General features: G+C 30.2%; 1 protein-coding gene across 2 annotated transcripts; it reads left to right on the forward strand.

Moving 5' to 3' along the window:
- The first annotated feature begins 6,505 nt into the window (after positions 1-6,505).
- LOC127263359 (uncharacterized) lies at positions 6,506-15,781 on the forward strand. Of its 2 annotated transcripts, XM_051292341.1 has the most exons (10): positions 6,506-6,779; positions 6,898-6,965; positions 8,013-8,074; positions 8,155-8,304; positions 9,338-9,514; positions 10,296-10,508; positions 11,038-12,653; positions 13,416-13,481; positions 13,556-13,625; positions 14,787-15,781. In XM_051292341.1, exons 1-10 carry the CDS (start codon positions 6,583-6,585, stop codon positions 15,423-15,425), a joined length of 3,258 nt encoding a protein of 1,085 aa, XP_051148298.1. In that variant the 5' UTR covers positions 6,506-6,582; the 3' UTR covers positions 15,426-15,781. The 2 variants fall into 2 exon arrangements, with proteins under 2 accessions (XP_051148298.1, XP_051148299.1); XM_051292342.1 differs by lacking the exons at positions 6,506-6,779; positions 6,898-6,965; positions 8,013-8,074; positions 8,155-8,304 and having other exon boundaries at positions 9,341-9,514; positions 10,300-10,508.
- Positions 15,782-18,664: the final 2,883 nt, after the last annotated feature.

An 18,664-nucleotide genomic window follows, 5' to 3' on the forward strand; every position in this document is an offset into this window, starting at 1 on the left:
ATATATAATAAACAATCATGGAAGACTTACACTAGTATATATATGCATATAAGTTACTCTTATTATTATATTTTACATGAAACATAAAGAGTTCTTCTTATCTAATATGCTACGATGGAAGATGGAAGACGGAAGCGAAAACGGTGCTGGCGGCAGCAAGAGAGACTTAAGTGAGAGACTAACCACAAATGTAAAGCTAGACTTTAGGGTTGGGATTCAGGTTTTAGGGTAGGTTGACTTTAGAATGAGTTTAATTTAGTTTAAGAATGAATTTAGGGCCCAAAACTTGGGCTTCTCGCCGTATGGCAACGCCTTGGGGGGACCGCGTCGCCAAAGTACACCGCCATAATGCCTAGGCAATGCCGTAACAATCATAGTGGCAATAAGAACAATTTCTCCTCAATAGGACTTAGGAACATTTCTTTAAACAGTAAGACCGGGTGGTGTTAAATAAATGCTCTTTTTTTTGGGGGGGGGGGGCTGTGTCCACAAATGATGAATTATGAATAATCCCTAGTGATTGAAAGTAAAGTGACAGAATCTTATTGAAATAATATTTAGCATTGTCTGTTCTAAAGTTTTTTTTTTTATTTTTTTTATTTTGACCCCAAATTGATTTTGAACCATTGTATAAAAATTAGGTATAACAATGTTAACATCAGATTTTTGTTTAAGAAGAAAAAATCATGTAACCCGAATGCAATCATCAATTAAGGACATAAATCAACGAGCCCAAAAAACATTAGGTATAATAGATATGTCACTATGAATCAAATGAAAAGATGAGAATTTCTTTTATTGCTAATAGAAAAAGATGCATAGATAACAAATAATGAAACATTATTTTTAAAACCCTAAAAGAGGGATTACCAAGACGTAGGTAATATAGCCAAATGACATATTTATTTGAAGAACTAAGAAAAGAAGAAAACAAGTTACACTTAAATTTTTTGCATATTTTAAAGTGGTAAAGACCATTCCTTTTCTTAACAAGTCCAATTTCCCTCCCCGAGTCTTGGTCCTGAAAAACACAATAATAAGAGAAAAAAACAGCACATTTGAGGTCATGAGTCAACTTTTGAATGGACACAAGACTCGTTGACAGTTTGGGTATATGGGGAATATTTCTAAGGATAAGGCTAGGTGTGATATGTACATTTTCGATTCCCGCAACAGTAGCTAAGGAGTCATTAGCAACGATAATTTTTTTATTACTTGGACATGGAGTATAAGTGTGGATGAGTTGAGATGTAGGAGTCATATGGTCTGTAGCACTTGAGTCTATAATCCAAGAGTTGTATATAATTTGTCTAAGACATTCATGCAAATAGGTTTACTTGAAAGAACCATTGAACATGCTTCAGAAGGCTTCTCAAGAGATCCCAACAAGTTTCTCAACTTCTCAATTCTTCATTATTGAAAACCCCTATTGCTGGATTTTTCTCAGTATTGGGTTGTAATTCTCCAATTTTCTGAACAGACTTGGATTCTTAAGAAGGGTTGAAATTGTTAGAGATGGTGGTTTCAGACATGGCTTGGTGTAGAAAAGAAATTCACAACAAGTAAGGCTGAAACATAAACACAACAATGAAGGCTGATTGAAGAAGACTACGCCCTAGAAAAAAATTCCTATAGCTCTGATACCATGTGAGAAATTAGAGATGAGAGAAAAAATTTATCTATTTCCTCATTGATTTGAAATGATAATATACAATGTTAAATAGTAGATTCCAATGAGAAAAAAAAGAAACAAACAAACTAATTCCATCGATCAAGGGATTGATTAATTCCCTCACTTTAAGAGATTATAAATTGAATCTCCTAACATATTTACAGAACTATTTACCGGTCATCTACTCTTTGATAGAATCTTGATGTTTTTACTAAACTTATTTAAGATATTAAACAAATATGAAATCAGAATATTGATGAATACACCACTATTGTGCCTTTCTAATTCCATTCTTGAATTTTTTTATGATGTTAAATGTACTATTAAGTATGATATAGATAATATAACTTTTGAAACAATTATGAATGTATAAAAAGTGAGGAATTAAATTTACAGGTTAATAAGAAAGAACAACAAGCATTTGATGAAGTTTTGTTAGCTATGAGTAAGTCACATAATTTAGAAAATTTTGAAAAGTAAATGAATAAGGACAAATGGAAAAACATGTCTAAGTATAATAAGCATAAGAAGTGCTATAATTGTGGAAACCCGAATCATTTTATAAATCAATGTCTATATCCTAAGGAGAACTTTAGAAATCAACAATATGATGAAACAAATGTAACTATAGAGAATGAGATTGTGGGTTACATGTTTATAGTAAAAATTAATTTTTCTACTATTGATCATGTGTGGGAAACTAAGTGGTTAACTGATATTGTCTTAGAAAAATTTGTTTTCGATTTGTAATTTTATGTCACATTCTTTTGTTGATATAGATGATACTGATCTAAAGTTTAATTGTTTGATTATATGTTAAATTTGAAATAAATGGATGTGCTATAATTTGATGTTCTTTACTAATGTGCTCAACTTGACATTCTTTATTGTGCTTGTATATATATATATATTTTTTATATGCAATAATTATATGGTAAGTTGTACGTATGAAGACGAATGTCAGCATATTTTCCACTCTTGTTATGCCCCAAGTAACTATGATGGTCGATCAGAAACAAAGGAAAATTGTTGAAAAATTATTTCATTGAACCTGATCCAACACAGACACAATCCATCAATAGACCCGACCCGGTTTGAATTGGTTAAAATCGGATTCTTCTTCTCTTAAATCTCATCCGAAATGATATACTCAGTCCATTTTTTCCTTCTTCCTCCAGTTCCGACGATAACGTGATTTCAATCCATTCAATCCCGAAGTCTCTGAGGTCATTGTGATGAGATATGTTTGCACCTAAGTTTATGGGTTTATCAATAATCTCCTTGGATATATATAATATAATATGTATATATATTTGTGGGTTTTCGTGGTTGGTGGGTTTTCGTGGGTTGGGGTGAGGGAGAGTGGGAGAGAACATCAATTTTGTGCTACTTGTACGGATTCTTGTACCGATCTCCTCCCTCCATATAATTTTGTATTTCCCTTTGTTTCCTGCTTAGAATATTGTGTGATTTGGATGACTTGGTGTTGGATTCCAAGTTTTCCTCCCTTTGTGTGGGTGTTGCCTTATAGGACGACTTGGAGTTGCAGCGAAGTGGGCTGTAATTTAAGCCTACAAAAAATTCTTTTATTTTTTTAAGTTTAATTATCACACTGTTTTAATTTCATTATTTGATTCACTAATCTCTCATTATATCATAGTCGATTATAGTGGAAAAAAATTCCCAACACAACACAATTAAGAGCATAAAAAAAAAAATTAACAGAAAGAAAGAAAATGCAAAAAGACACACAAAGAGTATCATACCTCGTGAATAACAACAGTGAGATTAGCGGTAATATCATTATTGGCTATGAAAATTTTTCGCAGTTCTTTCATCCAAACCAATTTGAGAAGAAAAATAAAAACTTCTCAACCCCCATCACTTTCGTTCTTGCCCATCATGGCTGCTCGCTTTGATTTTAAGGTTTTTAGCGCCAGGCAGAAGAACCCTAATGAGAGAGGAGAAAGTGAAGTACGATATAAGAAAATTTTGTTCGGCTGCAAGACTAAAATTGTGTTTGTTTGTGTTATTATAAATATACATTGACACTTATTTTTATTGAATTTTATATTGTTAAAAAAAATTAATTTTATATAATATACTTAAATAAATAACAAGTATATCTAAATATAATTAATAGAAATTAGTTTATAAAAAATATGAAAAATTTAAATGTAAATGTATATATATTTGTTTGTATAAAAAATAGTAGTACTTTTTGTTTTCATATCATATATGTAAAGGTATGATTAGTAAATATATATTAGTAAAATTACAATAAAGATTAATAAAAATTTAAAAAGTTATAATTATAAAATTTAAAATATTATTAAAAAATATTCTCTTCAACTTTTACATAAATTCTTGTATAGATAGTATTAATAAAATTAATTATAATATAATAAAAATAATTATAAATTAAAGATAACATAATTAATTAGTTTAATTAAAATTAAAAAATTATAAATTATAAAATTTAAAATATTTAATTTTTATTAAAATATGTGACATAAAATATGGGACGGATAGAAAAAAAGATGTGATATTATATATAGGACATTGAGAGGTTTAGTGTGATAAAAAGAACTATGGGTGCGTTTCTTTAGGGCGTTTAGAGGAAATTTGAGTTTGAATTTGATTTTTATTTGAATTTTGAAGTGAGTTTGAATTTATGTGTTTCTTTTGTGTTTGAGTTTTGGTTCGGTTTGAAGAGCTTTGATGTGTATTGATTTGATGGTAATAAATATAATAATATATTTGTGTATTAATGTATAATTTGATTATAAATTTATTTTATATCTACATATATATTTATAAATTTTTATTTAATTATATTATAAAATTTTTTATTCTCTACAAAATAACATGTATATTGTATATATTTTATTAAATTATAATTATTATAATTTTTTATTTATAATTTAAAAAAACTAAAAACTAAAAGAAAAGAAAAAAAAAAGTAACAAACACGGCCAGAACGGTCCTCCAATTTGGCAATTAGCTGATTCAATTAGCTGGTTTGACTAGCTGATTCTATTAGCTGTTTGTATTAAAATATTTGGTAAAACAACTGTTTGATATTAGCTGTTTATACGTAAAACGACAATTGAGGACATTTCTATTTTATTTTTGTTTTTAATATATTCAGTTATGTTCTTTTGAGTTTAGAATGTTTAAAATTTTTTGTTATTAGTTATTGAAAATTGTAAAAGTGTTATAAAAGTATTTATTTTTATTACAGTTAGATTTAAAAAAATAATATATTTTTATTAAAATATATAAATAGTTTTTTTATTGAAAATGATGTAAAATATAAAATAATAAATTTTTCGTGTATATATTTATTATGTTAGTTATCGATTAGTTTATTATATTTATAATTTTCAATAAATTTAATTTATTTAATGTATGTTTAGTATAATATTTATATAATGTAATATTAATAAAAAAATAAATTATTAATATTTATATTTTTTATTTTATATTGATTTTAATAAATTTATATAATTTAAAATTAAAATAATTTTTTATATAAAAATTAATTATTTTAAATTTATAAAAGTAAAACTATAATATAATAAAATATTCTAATATAATTAATAAATAATTAAAATATATTTATTTGTGTAAAATGTATAATAAATTTTTAAGGGCATATAAGGAATAATTTTTTTTTTTTTTTACAGAAATAGCTATTTCAAAACGTTGGATAAGTTAACTTTTCAGAAATTAGCTTTTTGGGTCCAAAAAACTATTCCAAAAAGCTAATTTACCAGACATCTAAATTAGTTTTTTTACTAGTCAAACAGCTAAAAGCTGTTCAATAAGCTAAAAAAGCTAAAAAACTATTTGCCGAACACCTCCACAATGTGACTTAGGCTGCAGAAACACACCCTATATTTTATTTTAAAATATTAAATAAAAAATAGCTAAAATTTAAAAATTAAGAGCACAGCTCCATATTTTCGTTAAATTTGCATTTAAAAGACCAAACTTGTTTCTTATTAAGGATGTTTTTTCTTCGAGTCCGGGTTAGACAAAATTACTGTACAAACAGATACGGTAATTTTGTCCAAACCGGGCTTGTTCTCCAAGTCCCAGCACGTGCTGCCTCTTATAGCTTTTGCTGCATTTGTTTTGTTTGTTTGTTTTTTTTTGTTTTATTTAAAATATAAATAATAATTTATTTATTTGATATTTATAATAGTTATAGTTTAATAAAATATATACAATATATATTATTTTGTAAAAAATAAATCTTTTTATAATACAAATAATTTTTTGAGAATCTTATCAATATCTCAAATAAATGATCAGGTCTGTTTGGTACCAAAATTTGATCGAATCATTTGTGATACTATTGTTCCCTCAATAGTTATGAGAACAAGATAGAGATTTTGCAAGAAAATGAATTACTTTTTTATTTGAGTGTATAATGGACTTTTCCAAAAAATATTGACGTGTAAATGGAGGTGTTAAAAATTTAAAAATATATATGTTTGATATAATATAAATGCATAATAATCATACAGTTATTAACTTTATTAATTAAATTTAATACATATTTATATTATTATATTTGTAACCTATCAAATTAATACTATCAAATCTCTCAAAATTCAAACTAAACTTAAATACAAAATGAACAGATAAATTCAAACATATCTTAAAATTCAAATAAAAACTAAAATCAAACTCAATTTTTTTCAAACCGCCCTAAAAAACCTACCCTAAAATTTTAAAACTAAAAATAACAAGAAGGATTAATACTACTACTACTAATAATAATAACATAAAATAAAATAAACTTGTACATTCGTCTCCCAATTTTTGGCGCGAAAATTACCTCGACAAAATTAGGGTTTATGAAAATCTCAACAGCTCTGAGGAAATTTCATTGATCAGAGATGGTGAATTCAGCGGAGCAGATCGATGAAATCAAAGCCCTTTTAGTATCAGAAAGCAAGGCATTGGCTTACTCCAAGCTACTGCACTTGCAAGAAGTCTCGGCCGTCGATTCGTCTGCCGTTGGGACACTCGTCGGTTTGTCTCGCGCCATCATTACCTCTGCCGTTTGTGATATCTCTGATAGCGATGAAGAAATGTAGGTGTATCCCATCTTCTTGTTTACAATCTATCCATATGCTAAATTGGCTGGAAATGAGACGATATTATGCTAAATGGTTCAAATTTGATTTTACATGGGGTTTATTGTTTTATAGTGCTGCTCAGGCGTTGAAGTGCTTGGGTTTCATGATTTACCACCCTGATATTGTAGCTTCAGTTGGAGGTAATTTCCATCCTTTGTGTCGTGTGTGTTTTAATCATGTACAAAGTTGTAAGCATTTTCTTGTTTGCTTTCATATGCAAATATCTATTACCCAGAGATGAAGGCAAACACTAATTCAACCAATCCGTGATAATTGATAACATTGAGTTCTGAAGGAGAAAATTTGTGTTATTTTAATTCATTGGTTTAGGGAAAGTTTTTGATGTGATGTTTTCTTGAGGCAAAAAACATTTCGCTATAGTGCGAAAATGACGATGAAAGCACAAGCTAACACACGTATTTAGGAGAATCATCACTTACACTTTGCCTTAGGGATGATTTCAGTCGAGATTTGCAATATAAAATATTTTTGAAGTCATAAACAAATAATTAGTTGAAGGCTGCAGTACTTAATAAGATACTTTGAAAGAACAATGCCATACAGTGGTGCTAAAAGATATCACCAATGAATGGAAGGTCGCCACTTGTTGCTAAAAATTTAGTTAGAAGACGCAGTGAAGTATTTCCAGGTGCCAACTAGAATCCTCAATTCCCAATAATGCACACAATGAAGATCTTTTCATTGTTCGAATGTTTGTATGATAGTTCAGGAAGTCTGGTGGGTGGATGTATATTTGGTGCGCTGCACAAATTCTCTCAACTAAGAATCTGGTGTTTCTATGCTTGTTGAAGCAATATATAATTCCAATAACATGACTTCTAGATGAAGAGGTAGCAAATCCACTATTTGGCTGGACAGTGCCTCTATTAAACATAATTTAGTCTGGTTTGAAGAGCATGGTCCCAGGCTGAAAATTCGTACATACGATGCACTACTTAGCAGATACATGGAGTTCTCTATAGAATGAAGTTACTGTGCATGGTGTCAATGATCGCTGTTTGCATATTTGAATGCCTTTTTAAGACTTTGCCGACATGAAATGCACATTCAGGGCTCTGGATATTGGACGTCAATATATATATATATATATATGGATTAAATAGAAGCTTTTTAAAGGAGATGCTTTATTATATGTGGTTAAAGCTCCCCTTTCTTATGATATTCAGGTGATGATGTCGAATTAATAATTGCGGCACTGCTAAAGGTCATTACAGAAACTAAAACCAAGGTAAGCTAATCTTTTGTACAAAACATTAAGCTTTTGCTACTTTGTTTAACAATAACTGACAAGATTTTGCAATGTTGCAGTCTGTTTGCAATTTAGGGGTGTGGTGTATATCAATCCAACAGTTCAGTCCTTCATTGTTGGATAAACATTTTGAGTCTTTGATACTGGCAGTTAACCATGCCCTTGATAACCCATTTGGATCACTTTCAGTGACATTTGAGGCGATGCAGGTATTGTGCATTTTCATTATAAAGTGTTATCTCTAAGAGATCGTACTAGGTGCCCAATGAAACTTCATACTGATGGTTTTTCAAACAGCATGCTTTTCTTGTACACTGACATTTGCATAGATATGTTAATCTGAAATTAGACATGGACCAAAGTCCCATAACACACAACAAGAACCTAGCCCTACCAATTTCATTATCAGCATAATGATAAGTGGAAGCTTTTTTTTTTTAATAAAAGTTATTTGTGTGGACTATTTTCTATTTTGATCCACAGTAACATCACTGAACTTTCAGATCTAAATTAAACAATTAACAGCTTTTGGGATTCTAATTCTTACATTTTACTATCTACATATATTATACACAAAATATAATATTAAACAATTGATCGCCTATGTTAATAATTTCTATTCAAGTCTGTAGAACTGTGATTCTTATTAATTAATCACAAGATGAGAGTACACACGCACATCTATGATTAGATACCTATCTATACTAGGAGACAAACTGAAAATCCGGCTCTAATTGTTCTGTATAGATTAATGCCTACTGATATAGTTAAGCATATCCAAGTATATTAATGTCTATTCATATTCTGAAGTTTGGGACTCTAACCCTACTGGACTAGTGATCTCGTTCAAACTTAGTAAAATGAGTCATAGGTAGGGATTTAGCATCTATTCCTTGTCAAAAGGAATTTTAAAAGTTGCACATCTGCATAAGTTGATTTCTCCTTGGTATTCTATTTGTAGGATAAACTTGTAAGCATATGAATTTCATGAATTATAAAGTTATTCCTCACACTCTTTTTGCATGTAATGACTAACTATATTAAAGGTTAGAAATAAAATTTACTGTAGTTTGCTTAATTTCTTTGCTCTAAAACATTTTTTCACCAGTTATAGCTCTCTAGCACCTTCACCAATCCGCTCTTTATGAATGTGTGCATTTTAGCGTTGTCTCTTCATGCATGCTTTTTGCATTATTTCTGGGAAATTTCTCCCCGCAATATAGTTTGTATTTTCTATGCCAGGCCGTGGTGAAGTTGGCTAGTTCATTAACTGAGAACATGAGAAATATGTCTAGCGTGTGGCTTCCACCAATTTACAGAAGGCTAGTCAGTGTCAATAAAAGGGACAGAGATATGTCAGAGAGATGTTTGCTGAAGATTATGCATTTAATATGTCCTCCACCAACTACTCTCTCCAAGGTAGCAACATATGATTATTTAACTTAATTCATTCATTAGTTGAATATCTTCAATTCCTTTTTTTTGCATTAAAGAAAGTTACACCAAGAGTAAATGATTTTATCAATCCAGAAAGCTATATATGATTAGGTTCTATAGATGATAAATCATTTCAACTATTAGGAGTAGAAATATACTGCATTGATATATACTTTGGTAGAGTATGGGTAGAACTTTTTTTTATTGCTAGGGCATGGTGGCGTAGGTATCAAAGCCATGAGTGTTGTATCAAAGCTTGGGAAGAAGCTGCCGTAAGGTGAATGGGTGTTTTGTAGGATTCTATTACTTCTGTTTCATAATTATTCTTGTAATCTCATGTTGAATGGAAGAGTAATATTGTTTATATTATTGGCTACTGGAGACTTAATTTATATCGAGCTAGTGTTAGTGATATAAAAAGGTAGTATCATTTACACGACTAATTCAACTAACATATATAGATGAGTTATAAAGGTTGAAAATATGTAAAACAAATATATGAGAGGTGTTCTATCAGAGATTGCCTTTCAAGTATATTGATTTCCCGCCTTCCTGTTCTTGTTGTTTTTCAGTTGATAGTTAAATCTTGCTAGTTGCTACTAGTTTTATAATTTGCTTTTATATTTTCCTCACTCATTTTGCTCTTGTTGTTTTCTGTATGTCTTTTCCTTTCTCCACCCTTTATAATTTCAAGGTGGAGAGTTTATAATGAAATTTCATATGGCATTTTTTTTGGAGCTAACATTTAGATGCTTTTTAAAAGGCAGTTGCCGTGGACATGAAAAAGAAATTACTCTTAGCTATGAAGGGGCTATTGGATCAAGGGATGAAGATTGAAAGTTTGCGAGCATGGGGGTGGTTTATTCGCCTGCTTGGAACATATGCAATGAAAAACAAGCACTTGATAAATGAAATGCTAAAAAATCTGGAGCAGACATTCTCTGAGTTTGACCCCCAAGTTCAAATTGCCTCATTGGTATTCTGTTCAATCATATGATCTACCAGATCATCTTGGTTATTTATATTCCTTAAATTTGATAATGAGATTGCCTTAATTAGATCTTATCCTTGAGCACTGCTTTAGCAATGATCTTTCTGAACCTCTGATTTCAGTTTGAACTAGATAGAAGGCTCTTGGATTTGTCATGTCAACACAATCAGTCTAGATTTTTAGAAACAATAAATGCTTTGCACCTATTTGATTTTCTCAATGTGTATAATAACCTAGATGTAGAAATAACATGAAATGAGCAAATATACTCTTATTAATCTTTCTTCTTGTGAACCACCCTGCATGGTGTCAAGTAATTTGGGTTTCAATTTTTTTTTCTGCTCTAGTACTGAGGTATCCATATAGTAAGTATGTTTCTCTATGGTATATTCTATTTTTTCCATTGTTTACGTCTATCTTCTCCAAGTGAATGATAGACACCAGGTGTGTTATCAAGGTGGGTTCACACAGTTGCATTATTAGATGAATTCATTGGGTTTTCTTTTCATTGCAGGTAGCCTGGGAAGGCCTTATTGATGCTACAGTTGATCCTGGAGTTCAATTGTTTGGGCTGTCCGAGAGTACCACCACTTGCAATGAAGCTGGCAAAAACTTGAAAAGAATTAAGCTTATAATGGCACCTCTTGTAGGAATAATCTCAAGTAAATGTGATGTGTCTGTCCATATATCATGCATAAGCACATGGTCTTATTTACTACATAAGCTTGGATCGTGTGTTAGCTGTCCGTTAGTGATCAGTATGGTTTGGCAGCCCATTATCAAAGCAGTCTTTCAAGTTGGATTTGATAATAAGAACATCTGGTTATGGAATTTTTGTTTGGATCTCTTCAATAATCTTATATTAGAGAGAAATCAAGGAGCTGTTAGAAAGTTGCTTCACCAGGAAATAAATCAATTATCCTTTGAAAATACTATAGATGGTAATCTGGCATCTAGGAAGCACACATTGAAGAGTCATGAGATAAGCTATTCTTCTTGGAACCTACGTCAGCTGGACTTCTTCTTGAGCATGATATCTCTTCTTGTAAAAAAGTCAAATACATCTGTTGCACCTGAATTTAGGAAATTGGCAAATGAAGCTGCACTAAGGCTATTTGGATCTCTTATGGAAACAGTTCAAAGAACTCTTCAGCATGATAATATTACTTATGATGATATTATGCAATGTCTGAATGCTATATTTGGGTTCTTGGGGAGCACATGCGAGAATATGGCTTCAGAAGATCATACCTACTATTATAATCTTCACATAAGCCTTGAGTTTCTGAAAGTGGCAACAGAGGCACTATCAACCTCCATTCTGGGATCTCCTCTCTATAAAGTGGGCTTTGAGATTAAGAACATTAAAACTGTAGAATATGCTGCTGAAATTAGATGCCCAACAGTATCAGATACCGATTGTGTCGAGAACTTTGATGGCAGGGTTCTTCCTGTAGTGCATTTGTGTGCTCTCTATTTCTCTGTAGTTTTAAAGTCATCTTCGAGGATACATGAATATGAATCTCAATTGCAGCAGATGCAAGGGTATTTGAAGTTTGTATTATCTTCATACAATCCTCAGGATGTTCTTCATGCTTTTTTGTGTTCTCTGTACGAGAATACGGTCCCTGATAGCATACAGATGTGGATAGTTATGGTTAACTGTCTTCAGGAATGCTTCAGTGCAATAAATGATCAATCGATACTATTGATGGAGGCAAGTAATGCTTATTACCATCTTGTATTGCGTCTCCTGTTATATCCATTCGCTTCATGGCCATTATGTCAGACCAAACTTGAGCTTCAGATTGTTGCTGAAGCATGGAATCTGCTTTATGTATCTGTTGATCAAGTGCTACAATCTGTTCATTGCCCAGTCAAGAGCTTCCCGGAGGATCTTTGTGCATCACTGAACAGATGCATTGATCAATTTCTCACAACAGCTGATACTCTAGCTGAGCTGCAGCTTACAAAGAAAATGTATTATGGCAGATTCGCTCTACTCTGTGGAAATGCCATTATATGCATCCTGAAACAACTTCCGAGGCGGATAAGCTCTAATGGAATGCCTTACATTGATTTTTCTGGCCAAAAATCCCGAATCACCAACAGCTTGGAGTTAGCAGCTCGGTAAGAGATACGCATTTGAAAGTTTCATTTGTTTTGTAAAGTTGTCTAAAACTCCTTGAGAACATACTGACTTTGAGAGTTGAAAAAATGTTTTAATAAACGTCAAGGTTGAGTGGTCATTGTGCAATGGAAATTTCAGCAAGAGCAGAAGAAATTTAATTAAAGTAGCATTAATTAATTGAAAATGTGGGAATAGTTAGTGTATATACTTTCAAAAGCTTACCAGGCTCACTGTAGATTCAGCATCTTATTCACTCTGTTATTTTTTAGAAATAATCTACTGCCAAATGAATATAGTTTCTATACTCATTGTTGGATGTATGACCGTTATGAATGGATGCTCTTGTTTCAGTACTTTCTACCTCTGGTTTCTTCTGCTGTCCATTGGTTTTTACCTGTGTCTTGTGCTGGCTAGGAATCAACCTTGATTAAACTTTAGTTAGCAATAATTTTAAAGATCCATATATGTTCCAGTGTTCCTCTGATTTGAATACCATGTTTAATAAATCTTATGATATGCTTATTCATTCATTGTAATGTTTTATCCTAGGTGCAGACTAAGTCGCTTAACATAATTATAATGCTTCTTTCCTACTCCTCCCAAGATCCCTCAATTTTTTCGGCACACACAATAATGGTTATCTTAACTGATTCTGTTTTCTGTACATATCCTAAACTTCTCTCGTTTCTAATCATCTGACTGGGAGAAATATTAATGTCTTGAAGTTGGGAGAGATTTCTTATTCTATGACTCTCTTGCAGGTTTATGAAGCTGTTCTGGGAGAATAAGGAAATAACTGAAGGATCTCATCTCTCAATGGCATCTAGGTGGTTATCTATGCTTCCTTCATATGTACTTCTTTCTCTAAGTACTGTTTCAACATTAAACTCTTCATTTTCAGATTTTTATCAGCATCAGTCAACTTTGTTGAATGCCTTCACCAGAAGGAAGATGTTCTTATGTTGGTTGAGGTAAAAGCTTACTTAACATCTTGCTGTTTTTGTGGTGAGAGAAATATGAGTGATCGAATATAGTGTTTCTTATTGCATCATGCCATCTCCAGTCAGTCTTTTAGCTTAAACTTTTTAAAATCCGTTTTCTTAATTACAGTTATGTTTCTGTTTTAATGCTGGTGAATGTGAATGTGAATTTGAGTTGGCTATACCTATACCTTGTGTGCTGATGGTACTGGTTTCATGGGCATCCAAATCAAAAATGGAAGATGAGAATTTTAATAGTACTAAATTCAGTCCTAATTAAAAATGGGAATTGATTCATTAGTACCAATTCAATCCTAGTCTCAATGATCTTGAATTTGATTTGGTACTTTGGAGTATAGTTAATTCTTCAAATTAAAGATAACACTTGTAGTTTGTGATATACTATGTAAACATTGTTTCGAGTTTATACTATTATGTGTTGTGCTGTTGAATGGTATGAAAAACTTGTTGAATCACATCAAATTTGTTGAACCACTTACAATAAATGTTAAATCATACGAATCATTGGGACAATGTTAAACTATTGAATTGCAACGTCCATATGTTGAATGCTTGTAAGTATATTTGAACGATTAAATATGTTTAATCATGATGTAAATTTGTTGAACTTCTGGAACCATAGCGTGAATTTGTTTAATATGTTGCCTATATTTTGAGCAGAAAATCACAATAAATATACTTGGATACAAAACATGTTGAATTGAAGTATTTGAAAGTATTGAATATTATGCTCTTAGAGTTGAGCTAAGTACAGTGGTTTTGGTCAATTTGTGCCTTATATGCTGGATTCAAGATTTTGTGATTTTTATACAGAACTATGTAAATGGAAATCAAACTCATTAACTACATGAATGTATAGGCTCTGTTTAGATATATCTTTTGAGGTATTGAAAATTTTAAAAAATAAGTAAAATCCTAATATTAAATGTAATGTTTTGTGATATGAAATACTATATATATATATATATTTAAATAGTATGTAGATGAATAATATCAAACGGATTATTTTGTGTATGTAAACATATTCTAATTTTTTTTTATTAAATTCAAATTTCCTATTTACAAATTCATTTTAAGAAGTTGAAATAATTTGAATTTGGGGAGCCCTGATACTGCTTTTTTTTTTTTCAGAGTACATCAACACCATTGCTTTCATGGCTATCAGAAATGCAACTTCTTGATGAGAATGCAAACCATCAGCTTCACTTACTATGGGATCAAATGCTTAAAGCTTTGCAGAGAAGTGAGCCATCCCCTAACTTCGATTCCTCATTTCTCGGCCTCTTACAGCCTCTGCTCGAAGCCACTCTCGACCACCCAAATCCGAGCATTTCTGAGATGACTGTAAAATTCTGGAATTCAACCTTTGGGTCGACACACCATAAGTTAGACTTTTCTGAGAAGCTACTTCCATTGCTGGACAAGCTATACAGAAATGGTAAAATAAAAATCTGCAACCGAAACCACTCTACAGCGGACACCTTAATCAGCTCCCGGTACAACATTACCTCTCTAAGGAAGTGCTCAAAAAGAGTGGAAATCATCGACAATCCTTTGAGCAGACACAATAAGTCGAGCAAGGTGAGTTTGAGTGCAAAAAGAAAATGCCCGGAACTTACGGAACACCAGAAAGAAGTGAGACGAGCGCAGCAAGGAAGAACAAGGGATTGCAACGGGCGGGGACCAGGAATACGGACCTACACGAGCGCCGATTTCTCCCAAGACAACGAAGAATCGCAAGACAGCCCACATTATGTTAGGATATGCTGATTGTCTCGGTAAGTTTGCTGACCGTTGAGCTACATTGGCTTTTCGATTCTTCTTCGGCTGAGATTGCAGAAGTGGAGTTATGTTTGGGCTGCGGGGATTGTCGAATTGCAGCAGCCGATGCGTCGGTTTTCGATTCGAACCGGAGGTGTGAAAACTGTTGCTAACAATGGCACAGTTGTAGTTGGAGAAGTATGCATTGAGCAAAATTTGTAAAGGCGGGAGTTGGTTGTGTTTTTGGTTTCTTTGAGGATGTCTTTAGCATATTTAATAAGTACTTATTACTACAGTTTTGAATGTAATATTTTAAATTAAAAATATTTTATTGAATGGAGATAAATGTATTTTTATTTTCTATGTAAAGGGTGTCTTTTGTTTTGTATTTTTTTAATTGATGTAATTTTTTCTTTGTCAGGTATGAAGAATGGTATCGATGATATATTTTGTGTTGTATTATTTATTTTTTTGCAAGTGAATATATTATATATATGTGTAAGAAATAATCGAGTAAACACACCTAAAGTCTATACAAATGATTATGTACTATCTAATTTATACTTACTGAATAACTTTTGTATTGGAATATTGGTATGGTACACCCTGAGATTAGTCATTTCTATCATTAATTTTTTTTAAGTAAATTTAATTTAAATAAATATATAAATATACTCTCTTTGTTCATGTATTTTTGCATAATTGTGGTTGATTACAGTGTTTTTTTTTTTTTCTTTAAATAGATAACAATTTTTTTTATATAATTCTTTTTATTAGGAAATGATTCGGGCTTGTTTTTTTAGCTTAGATTTGGGCGTTTTTACTGTACAAACAGTGTTTGCACAGTGAAAAATGTCCAAGCTGTTTGTGTTTTGACGGACACTTTGAGAAGGTTTTTTCTTTCTTTTTTTTTTTAATAAAATAATAAATTTTTTAAAATTATAAATATAAAAAAATTATAATAATTATAATTGAATAAATATATATAATATATATGTATTTATAAAATATATTTATATAATTTATACAAATTAATACACATCTATATTATTATGGGTCTGTTGTCTACAGTTTGGCCTACCCATATTTGACTTTATTTTTACTTTTATTTTTTTAAAAATTAAAATATATATGTGCTTCTTTTGGTTGAGTTTAAGAAATTTTAATTTGGATTTGGTATTAAAATAATGTTTGATGGGATGTTTTGTGAGAGAAAAAAATATATATATATATATATTTTTTTTTTTCAGAAAAACGCATAGTCCAAATAGTAAAATTTGGAAAAATTGAGGTAAAGAAACATACTCAATATTTATTATAATTATAAGGAAAAAATATATATACAATATATATATTCGTAGAGAATAAAATTTTCTATAATACAAATAAATAAAAATTTAAATATATATGTTGTGTATAATATAAATTCATAATCAAATCATACAATATAAATTTTATCAATTAAATTTAATACACATTTATATTATTTTATTCATTATCCATCAAATCAATACACAAAAACTCCCAGAACCCCAACCAAACCTAGATACAAAAGAAATAACAAAATTCAAACCCAAACGCAAATTTCCCCAAACCCCTCTAAAGAAACACACCCGAAAAAACAATTCAAAATGACAATCCAAAAAAATATAATACAAATGAACATAGGAGTACTATTGTCTTACAAAATATCATACCTATCTAACTATATAAACCAAAAACTATTCTTCTTTGTAAATTTAAATTTGTGTTCACTTTTTTTTATTATTATTTTATTTTATTTGTCACCCAAAAATATCATTATTTTTTATTTAGTAAAAAATTATATCATTTTTTTACTATAAAACACAAAAATGTAACAAAAATATACATTCACGGTAAAACTCATGCTAAAAAGATTTGAGTATATTTTCTTGTGACGAAGGTAGTAAAATAACATAAAAACAAAAACACCCCATAAACATCTCTTTTGAGCACTTATGTCGATGAGGTTTTTAAATTTGGGAGAAAAACATAAGGAAGGGCAAGAAAAGTCATGGATGTACTTCCATTTCCATAGTTAATTAGTAAATTTTTTAATCTATTCAAATCAAAATTTTTAAAGATAAAATAAATATTATATTACTTTATTCTATAAAATATTAATTTATTTTAATTTGCACAAATATGTTAATAATATATATAGTATATTATTTACTTTTATGGTATATCCATGCTCATTATGTTACTCCCTCCGACACTTGTACTTTGCTCATTTGAAATCCGCATAAGAAAAAGTAAATATTTTATTAAAAATAAAAAAAATAATAAAGAGATAGTTGAAAATATTTTTAAAAATTTAATTAATAATAAAAAAGAATAAAGAAAAAAAAATAGTAATATTTGTTATAAATAAATATTAAAAAGAAAACAATAATTAAATATTACTTCTTCTGTCTCTCAAATCAATTGTTTTATTTTCTTATTTAATAATCGTGATACCATTTTATAATAAAATTATTTATATTTTTTCAAATTATCCCTAATTATTACTTTAACCTATTTTTTTTAAAATCAATCAAAAAATAAGAATATTTTAGTATTCTTTCAATTAAATATTATTATTTTTTAATTCGCGTGCTACATTTTTTTGAGAGAAGGAATAGTATTTTTTTTTAAAAAAAAATTTCCAAATATAATAATAAATAAATTTAACGGAGAATAATGGAGGAAAAATTGTGTGTTATTGTAATAATTTCCTATGTATATATATATATAGAGACATATTTTTGCAGTTTTGTACATTATTTTTTAGGTAAAATAACATTCAGCATGAACAAAACAAACTACAATCACAAGGACTTATGACTTAGCTTCCTATGAATCATCTCTTGTTCATAAAAACTCACTCCGACAGCTGTAAATACTTAATTAAATTATAAAATATAAAAAAGAAAGTCGTAAAACCAGTGTAGCTCTCTCCATCGCCTACTAATCCAATTTACCCTAACAAACAGTTAGTAGTATTGCACAATTGCCCAAACATCGATCCATCAAGAATGGAAAACTAACATAATAGCTAGAAGGAAGGAACAAGAGGTACAAAGTAAAGGGCACAAGAATCACTAACTACCAATGCCTATTTCCATGGAAGATATACGAAGCAAGACGACTAAAGAAACTTCAGTCGTCTGTAAGACCTAGTCGGGAACCAAACTTAACACTTCCATCAAGCACGCACAAATATTAAAGAGAGGAGACGAATATAC

This window comes from Andrographis paniculata, unplaced genomic scaffold (genome assembly GCF_009805555.1).
Source record: "Andrographis paniculata isolate CXL003 unplaced genomic scaffold, ASM980555v1 Contig69END, whole genome shotgun sequence".
Taxonomy (NCBI): domain Eukaryota; kingdom Viridiplantae; phylum Streptophyta; class Magnoliopsida; order Lamiales; family Acanthaceae; genus Andrographis; species Andrographis paniculata.